We start from the raw sequence: 10228 nt of genomic DNA on the forward strand, positions 1-10228 counted from the left end.
TTTATACAGGCAAAAATACTTGTTTCCTGGAAATTGTACTTCAGTGAGGGGAAATTAGAGTAACTAAAATCTGGATTATGCGTCACATATAACAAGCTGCAGTGGAATGTGATTGATATTTAGAAATGGAAAGAAATATAAATACTTTAAGGTTATGGAATATATGGCCTTTCTGTGCTTGAGTTAGACATGTACAAAACATGATTTAATGATTAGTAAAACAGGGTGGCATTTTGTCCATCTCATCTTCAGGGCAAGGTGTGTGTGTGTGTGTGTGTGTGTGTGTGTGTGTGTGTGTGTGTGTGTGTGTGTGTGTGTGTGTGTGTGTGTGTGTGTGTGTGTGTGTGTGTGTGTGTGTGTGTGTGTGTGTGTCCGACCTTATTAGGTATACCACTACCACATTAACCAGTCAACTATATAATACAACACACCTAAATGTATTTTTGTGTTGATATAAATGTATACATTTGAAAAAAGTACATCTATATTCTCCATTATAACCACCAATCCTGTTGATCTTTTCATTCTCTCTCGATTGATCTGAATGGAGGGCAGAGGAATAAATACAATTTAAGAATCTGATTACAACATCTTCTTACTTGCCTTGTGTTCAATTTCTCTGGTGTTGACACACTGCACATCTCAGTGAATAGGATCAGTTATTAATCATGGAGGGAATCTCCATTTCATGAAAATGTTCAACATTTACAGTGAACAAAAATATAAATTCAACATGTAAAGTGTTGGTCCCATGTTTCATGAGCTGAAATAAAAGATTGCAGAAATTTTCCATACACAAACATCTTATTTCTTTAAATGTTTTTGTACAAATTTGTGTAGATCTCTGTTAGTGAGCATTTCTCCTTTGCCAAGATAATCTATCCACCTGACAGGTGTGGAATATCAAGGAGCTGATTGAACATCATGATCATTACACAGCTGCACCTTGTGCTGGAGACAATAAAAGGCCACTCTAAAATGTGCAGTTTGGTCACACAACACAGATGTCTCAAGTTTTGAGGTAGTGCAATTGGCATTCTGACTGCAGAAATGTCCACCAGAGCTGTTGCCAGAAAATGGAATGTCATTTTTCTACCATAAGCCTACTCCAACGTAATTTTAGAGAATTTTGCAGTACGTCCAACCGGCCTCACAACCACAGACCTCATGTAACCATGCCAGCCCAGGACCTCCACATCCGGATTCTTCACCAGCAGGATCGTCTGAGACCAGCCACTCGGACAGCTGATGAAACTGTGGGTTTGCACAACCAAAGAATTTCTGCACAATTTGTCAGAAACCGTCTCAGAGAAGCTCATCGGCGTGCTCGTCGTCCTCACCAGTGTCTTGAACTGACTGCAGTTCGGCATCATAACCAACTTCAATGGGCAAATTCTCACCATCGATTGCCACTGGCATGCTGGAGAAGTGTCCTCTTCATGGATGAATCCCGGTTTCAACTGTACCGGGCAGATGGAATTAACTAAAATGTACTTTTATTGTTAACCTGTTGGGGATAGGGGGCAGTATTTGCACGGCCGGATAAAAAACGTACCCGATTTAATCTGGTTACTACTCCTGCCCAGTAACTAGAATATGCATATAATTGTTTGATTTGGATAGAAAACACCCTAAAGTTTCTAAAACTGTTTGAATGGTGTCTGTGAGTACAACAGAACTCATTTGGCAGGCCAAAACCTGAGAAGATTCCAAACAGGAAGCGCTCTCTCTGACCATTTCATGGCCTTATTGATCATCTCTAACAAAAACAGGGGATCTCTGGCATGATGTGACATTTTCTAACGCTCCCATAGGCTCTCAGAAGGCGCCAGAAAGCTGAATCGTGGCTTTGCAGCCCATGGCTGAAAAACATTAGCGCATTTTGTAAGTGGCCAATCTGAGGACAATGGGACGGGGCGCGCGTGCCCGAGTCGACTCAATGTTTACTTTCTCTCTCTTTGAACGAAAACCACCACTCCCGGTCGGAATATTATCGCTTTTTTACGAGAAAAATGGCATAAAAATTGATTTTAAACAGCGGTTGACATGCTTCGAAGTACGGTAATGGAATATTTAGAATTTTTTTGTCACGAAATGCGTCGTGCACGTGACCCTTATTTACACTTCGGATAGTGTCTTGAACGCACGAACAAAACGCCGCTATTTGGATAAAACTATGGATTATTTTGAACCAAACCAACATTTGTTATTGAAGTAGAAGTCCTGGGAGTGCATTCTGACGAAGAACAGCAAACGTAATAACATTTTTCTTATAGTAAATCTGATTTTGGTGAGTGCTAAACTTGGTGGGTGTCTAAATAGCTAGCCCTGTGATGGCGGGCTATCTACTCAGAATATTGCAAAATGTGCTTTCACCGAAAAGCTATTTTAAAATCGGACATAGCGAGTGCATAGAGGAGTTCTGTATCTATAATTCTTAAAATAATTGTTATGATTTTGTGAATGTTTATCGTGAGTAATTTAGTAAATTCACCGGAAGTTTGCGGGGGGTATGCTAGTTCTGAACGTCACATGCTAATGTAAAAAGCTGGTTTTTGATATAAATATGAACTTGATTGAACAAAACATGCATGTATTGTATAACATAATGTCCTAGGTGTGTCATCTGATGAAGATCATCAAAGGTTAGTGCTGCATTTAGCTGTCTTCTGTGTTTTTGTGACATTATATGCTAGCTTGAAAAATGGGTGTCTGATTATTTCTGGCTGGGTACTCTGCTGACATAATCTAATGTTTTGCTTTCGTTGTAAAGCCTTTTTGAAATCGGACAGTGTGGTTAGATTAACGAGAGTCTTGTCTTTAAAATGTTGTAAAATAGTCATATGTTTGAAAAATTGAAGTTTTTGCATTTTTGAGGAATTTGAATAACGCGCCACGGGATTACACTGGCTGTTGAGTAGGTGGGACGCAAGCGTCCCACCTAGCCCATAGAGGTTAAACAAATCAAAATATTTTATATTTGAGATTTTTCAAAGTAGCCACCCTTTGCCTTGATGACAGCTTTGCACACCCTTGGCATTCTTTCAACAAGCTTCATGAGGTAGTCACCTGGAATGCATTTCAATTAACAGGTGTGCCTTGTTAATTTGTGGAATTTCTTTCCTTAATGCGTTTGAGCCAATCACTTGTGTTGTGACAAGGTCTATCTTCTGTATACTGTATATCTTCTGTATTCCCTATTTGGTAAAAGACGAAGTCCATATTATGGCAAGAACAGCTCAAATAAGCAAAGAGAAACGACAGTCCATCATTACTTTAAGACATGAAGGTCAGTCAATCCGGAATATTTCAAGAACTTTGAAAGTTTCAAGTGCAGTCGCAAAAACCATTTTGCTCTATGATGAAACTGGCTCTCATGAGGACCGCCACAGGAAAGGAAGACCCAGAGTTGCCTCTGATGCAGAGGAGAAGTTCCTTGGAGTTACCAGCCTCAGAAATTGCATCCCAATTAATTGCTTCACAGAGTTCAAGTAACAGACACATCTCACCATTAACTGTTCAGAGGAGACTGCGTGAAGCAGGCCTTCATGGTCGAATTGCTGCAAAGAAACCACTACTAAAGGACACCAAAAAGAGACGTGCTTGGGGCAAGAAACACAAGCAATGGACATTAGACCGGTGGAAATCTGCCCTTTGGTCTGAGGAGTCCAAATTTGAGATATTTGCTTCCAACCACCCTGTCTTTGTGAGACGCAGAGTAGGTGAACGGATGATCTCCGCATGTGTGGTTCCCACCATGAAGCATGGAGGAGGTGTGATGTTGTGGGGTTGCTTTTCTGGTGACACTGTCTGTGATTTATTTAGAATTTAGGGCACACTTAACCAGCATTCTGCTGCGATACGCCATCCCATCTGGTTTGCGCCTAGGGGGACAATTTGTTTTTCAACAGGACAATGACCTAAAACACACCGCCAGGCTGTGTAATGGCTATTTGACCATCAAGGAGAGTGATGGAGTGCTGCATCAGATGACTTTGCCTCCACAATCACCTGACCTCAACCCAATTGAAATGGTTTGGGATGAGTTGGACTGCAGAGTGAAGGAAAAGCAGCCAACAAGTGCTCAGCATGTGTATGAATTCCTTCAAGACTTTTGGAAAACCATTTCTCATGAAGCTGGTTGAGAGAATGTCAAGTGTGCAAAGCTGTCATCAAGGCAAAGGGTAGGTACTTTGAAGAATCATTTTTGGTTACTACATGATTACATGTGTTATTTCATAGTTTTGACATCTTTACTATTATTCTACAATGTAGAAAATAGTAAAAAATAAAGAAAAACCCTTAAATGGGTAGGTGTCCAAACTTTTGACTGGTACTGTATGGTCAACCCATTTTAATACACTCTACAGCACCATTCAAATTGATGCAAACACAGAACAATGCCAAATTTATGAGAAGTTGAATGGATTAGAAAAACTATAAAAGGACATACTGAACAGAAAAATAAACTTGACTCTCAAATTTTAAAAAGCATGCGGACCTGATGGCATCCTAAATGAGATGTACAAATTCACTAGTAGAACATGTCAATTGGCTATATTAACTGTTTAATTTGATCCTGAGTAGGTTATTTCCCTGACATCTGAAATCATGGACTCATTACCCCAATCTTTCAGAACAAAGACAAATTTGACCCTAACAATTAATGAGACATGTGTGAATAGTAACCTGGAAGGCTTTCTGTAGTATTATAAATGTAAGCTTTCCAAACTTCCTTCAGAGAAGAAACAACTTCATCGTGTATTTTATCACTTTGATTAAAAAATAAATTGTGCCGATCACATCCCTGAATGAGTATTACTGTGCTGGCCATTTGTATAGCCTGTCTGGTGTGTAGCGTATGTGCCCCACATTCAGCTGATTCATATTCCTTCTGGCAGAACCGTCTGGGTCTCGGCAAAATACTCGTTAGCATACCGGGAGGAGATGCCTTCTGGCATCCGCCTTTTAATTTGTATTGCGTGCCGAGAGAATGGGCTCTGACTGTTGTGATGAATGAAGAAGGGTTTGGCAACAAGTAGATGTGACTGTCCTGGGCCGTTTCCTCACACCTGGTGATTTATGGGTTTTTCTTTAATTTAATTTCTTATGGGAAGGGTCAAGGGGGGCGCACTGCTATCCGCCCCAAAATGACGCTGTTTTGATTTCACTGCCCCCTTCGCATTTAGATCAACATTTAGTATCCTTTACTCCTCCAGCAGAGAGGGGGTCCAGTGTCGTGACTTGACTTGAACATTAATCTGAGGACTGTTATTTATCTAATCAACTAACTGTTTAATTGTTAACTGATTTAAATTAATAATGTAACAATTAACTCATTAGGCTCTAGGGCACCACGAGAGTGGTTCTTTAGTGTTGTCATCTCCCGAATTAAACTCTATAAGGTCTCTACTTGTCACATCGATAATCAGAGCCTTATGATTCAGTACACAAATTGGTTTAATTATATATTTACTAGCTAATTAAATGGTACCCCAGATTAAACATACATACTTAATATGTTAACAGGTCCCTAGCGGACTGACAACAATATGGCTGCTTGCTACAAAATCAAATCAAATCAAATCAAATGTATTTTTATATAGCCCTTCGTACATCAGCTGATATTCTCAAAGTGCTGTACAGAAACCCAGCCTAAAACCCCAAACAGCAAGCAAAGCATGTGAAAGAAGCACGGTGGCTAGGAAAAACTCCCTAGGAAAAACTCCCTAGAAAGGCCAAAAACCTAGGAAGAAACCTAGAGAGGAACCAGGCTATGAGGGGTGGCCAGTCCTCTTCTGGCTGTGCAGGGTGGATATTAAAACAGAACATGGTCAAAATGTTAAAATGTTAAAATGTTCATAAATGACCAGCATGGTCAAATAATAATAATCATAGTAGTTGTCGAGGGTGCAACAAGCACGTCCGGTGAACAGGTCAGGGTTCCATAGCCGCAGGCAGAACAGTTGAAACTGGAGCAGCAGCACGGCCAGGTGGACTGGGGACAGCAAGGAGTCATCATACCAGGTAGTCCTGAGGCATGGTCCTAGGTCTCAGGTCCTCCGAGAGAAAGACAGAAAGAGAGAAAGAGAGAATTAGAGAGAGCATATTTAAATACACACAGGACACCGGATAAGACAAGAGAAATACTCCAGATGTAACAGACTGACCCTAGCCCCCCGACACATAAACTACTGCAGCATAAATACTGGAGGCTGAGACAGGAGGGATCAGAAGACACTGTGGCCCCATCCGATGATACCCCCGGACAGGGCCAAACAGGCAGGATATAACCCCACCCACTTTGCCAAAGCACAGCCCCCACACCACTAGAGGGATGTCTCCAACCACCAACTTACCGTCCTAAGACAAGGCCGAGTATAGCCCACAACGATCTCCGCCATGGCACAACCCAAGGGGGGGGGGGGGGGCGCCAACCCAGACAGGAAGACCACGTCAGTGACTCAACCCACTCAAGTGACGCACCCCTCCCATGGACGGCATGGAAGAACACCAGTAGGCCAGTGACTCAGCCTCTGTAAAAGGGTTAGAGGCAGAGAATCCCAGTGGAAAGAGGGGAACCGGCAAGGCAGAGACAGCAAGGGCGGTTCGTTGCTCCAGCCTTTCCGTTCACCTTCACACTCCTGGGCCAGACTATACTTAACCTCTTGGGGCTAGGTGGGACGCTAGCGTGCCACCCGTGGTGCACTCCATCAACAGCAGGTGCATTTCAAGAGCGGCAAATTTGAATCCAAATAAATGTCAAAATTCAAATTTTTCAAAAATACAACTATGTTACACCATTTGAAAGATAAACATCTCCTTAATCTAACCACGTTTTACGATTTCAAAAAGGTTTTACGTCGAAAGCATAAATTTAGAGTATGTTAGGACAGTACATTTACAAGAGTTGTGTGTAATGTTTTGTCAAGTCAAAGACAGGGTCACCAAAACCATAAAACCAGCTAAAATGATACACTAACCTTTTACAATCTTCATCAGATGACACTCCTAGGACATTATGTTAGACAATGCATGCATTTTTAGTTCTATCAAGTTGATATTTATATCCAAAAACAGCGTTTTACTATGGCATTGATGTTGAGGAAATCGTTTCCCTCCGATAACCGGCAGTCAAGTCAGCGTCACAAATTAAATAATTAAAATTAGAAAACATTGGTAAAATATTATATTGTCATTTAAAGAATTATAGATTTACATCTTTTGAACGCAATCAACTTGCCAGATTTAAAAATAACCTTACTGGGAAATCACACTTTGCAATAATCTGAGCACTGTGCCCAGAAAAATACGCGTTGCGATACAGACTAGACGTCATGTTGGGGAGATCTAAAATCGAAAATACTATGTAAATAATCCATTACCTTTGATTCTCTTCATCAGATGTCACTTCCAGGTATCACAGGTCCATAACGAATGTAGTTTTGTTCAAAAAAGCTCATCATTTATGTCCAAAAATCTCCGTCTCGTTAGCACATGATGTAAGCCAGCCGGACTTCTCGTCATGAACGAGGGGAAAAAATATATTTCCGTTCGTTCAAACATGTCAAACGTTGTATAGCATAAATCATTAGGGCCTTTTTTAACCAGAACATGAATAATATTCAAGGTGGACGAATGCATACTCTTTTATAACGTATTGGAACGAGGGTACCCAACATGAAGTAGCGCGCCAGGTGTCTAATGGGACATCACCGTTCCATGGCTCTTGTTCGGTCAGATCTCCCTCCAGAAGACTCAAAACACTTTGTAAAGGCTGGTGACATCTAGTGGAAGCAATAGGAAGTGCCAAAATATTCCTAAACCCCTGTGTTTTTCAATGGGATAGGTTTAAAGTCAATACAACACATCAGGTATCCACTTCCTGTCAGAAAATGTCTCAGGGTTTTGCCTGCCAAATGAGTTCTGTTATACTCACAGACACCATTCAAACAGTTTTGGAAACTTTAGAGTGTTTTCTATCCATATATAATAAGTATATGCATATTCTAGTTACTGGGTAGGATTAGTAACCAGATTAAATCGGGTACATTTTTTTTATCCAGACGTGCAAATGCTGCCCCCTAGACCCAACAGGTTAATCATAGGACCTACTGAAGAGATAAGTCTTCAGTAAAGACTTAAAGGTTGAGACTGAGTCTGCGTCTCTCACATTGGTAGGCAGACCATTCCATTAAAATGGAGCTCTATAGGAGAAAGCCCTACCTCCAGCCGTTTGCTTAGAAATTCTAGGGACAATTAGGAGGCCTGCGTCTTGTGACCGTAGCGTACGTGTAGGTATGTACGGCAGGACCAAATCGGAAAGATAGGTAGGAGCAAGCCCATGTAATGCTTTGTAGGTTAGCAGTAAAACCTTGAAATCAGCCCTTGCCTTAACAGGAAGCCAGTGTAGGGAGGCTAACACTGGAGTAATATGATCACATTTTTTGGTTCTAGTCAGGATTCTAGCAGCCGTATTTAGCACTAACTGAAGTTTATTTAGTGCTTTATCCGGGTAGCCGGAAAGTAGAGCATTGCAGTAGTCCAGCCTAGAAGTAACAAAAGCATGGATTAATTTTTCTGCGTCATTTTTGGACAGAAAATTTCTGATTTTTGCAATGTTACGTAGATGGAAAAAAGCTGTCCTTGAAACAGTCTTGATATGTTCTTCAAAAGAGAGATCAGGGTCCAGAGTAACGCCGAGGTCCTTCACAGTTTTATTTGAGACGACTGTACAACCATCCAGATTAATTGTCAGATTCAACAGAAGATCTCTTTGTTTCTTGGGACCTAGAACAAGCATCTCTGTTTTGTCCGAGTTTAAAAGTAGAAAGTTTGCAGCCATCCACTTCTTTATGTCTGAAACACAGGCTTCTAGCGAGGGCAATTTTACAAAAGACATGGAGAGAGGGACAGAGACACTTAACGTTGGTACATTTAGAAACTACTCTCACTTACAGTACGCCTATACTTTGCACACAACCGCTGCCCACTTGGATTAAGAAATTATGAATGTATTTAAGTGAAATGCCTTGGTTCGCTGTGTATCTCTCTCGGAACCGAGCCGCCTTGGAAAGGGGGTTGGGCCTTTTCGTGGCACGATTGTTAGGCTCTGATTGTCCAGAAAAATGTTTCCAACAAGTCTTCTACTGTTCTTCTCTGTAGTTGTCCGCTATCCAGTGACTTGTCGTGTAGTCCTGAACAGAACTACAGAGTAGCTTTTTTTCCCCTTCCATTCGCTCCTGAAGATAGGCTGGCCAGCCATATCGATGGTTCCCAGTGGCGTGATGAGAGTAGCATAATACGATGGTTTGAGCAGAGTAGTAGAATGGTGTGTTTATCGTCTCTACCTCGTGTTGAGATTCAGAGTTCAGACCCCTTTAAATGTAAGCTGCAGCTCTAAGTCTGCAGCTTACAGACGTATGTAAAACTTATGTAAAACAATTATCTTATGGCTCCTAAAATTACATCCCTCTCCCTCTTACATCTAGACGTTCCGCTAGCGGAACACCTGCTCCAATATCCAATGATAGGCGTGGCGCGAATTACAAATTCTAAATAAATCACAGACAGTGTCACCAGAAAAGCAACCCCACACCATCACACCTCCTCCATGCTTCATGGTGGGAACCACACATGCAGAGATCATCCGTTCACCTACTCTGCGTCTCACAAAGACAAGGTGGTTGGAAGCAAATATCTCAAATTTGGACTCCTCAGACCAAAGGGCAGATTTCCACCGGTCTAATGTCCATTGCTTGTGTTTCTTGCCCCAAGCAAGTCTCTTTTTGGTGTCCTTTAGTAGTGTTTTTTTTGCAGCAATTCGACCATGAAGGCCTGCTTCACGCAGTCTCCTCTGAACAGTTAATGGTGAGATGTGTCTGTTACTTGAACTCTGTGAAGCAATTAATTGGGATGCCATTTCTGAGGCTGGTAACTCCAAGGAACTTCTCCTCTGCATCACAGGCAACTCTGGGTCTTCCTTTCCTGTGGCGGTCCTCATGAGAGCCAGTTTCATCATAGAGCAAAATGGTTTTTGCGACTTTTTGCGAATCTCAAATATAAAATATTTTGATTTGTTTAACCTCTATGGGCTAGGTGGGACGCTTGCGTCCCACCTACTCAACAGCCAGTGTAATCCCGTGGCGCGTTATTCAAATTCCTCAAAAATGCAAAAACTTCAATTTTTCAAACATATGACTATTTTACACCATTTTAAAGACAAGAC

At 41.4% G+C, this 10228-nt stretch overlaps 1 protein-coding gene across 1 annotated transcript; it reads right to left on the reverse strand.

Annotated features, from left to right (window-relative positions):
* Positions 1 to 8093: 8093 nt before the first annotated feature.
* LOC145864013 (uncharacterized) lies at positions 8094 to 9193 on the reverse strand. The gene is given in 1 exon segment (XM_088540370.1): positions 8094 to 9193. A coding segment is annotated over 1 exon segment (804 nt). The 5' UTR covers positions 8903 to 9193; the 3' UTR covers positions 8094 to 8098.
* Positions 9194 to 10228: the final 1035 nt, after the last annotated feature.

This window comes from Salmo salar, chromosome 25 (genome assembly GCF_965601325.2).
Source record: "Salmo salar chromosome 25, fSalSal1, whole genome shotgun sequence".
NCBI classification, from domain to species: Eukaryota; Metazoa; Chordata; class Actinopteri; order Salmoniformes; family Salmonidae; genus Salmo; species Salmo salar.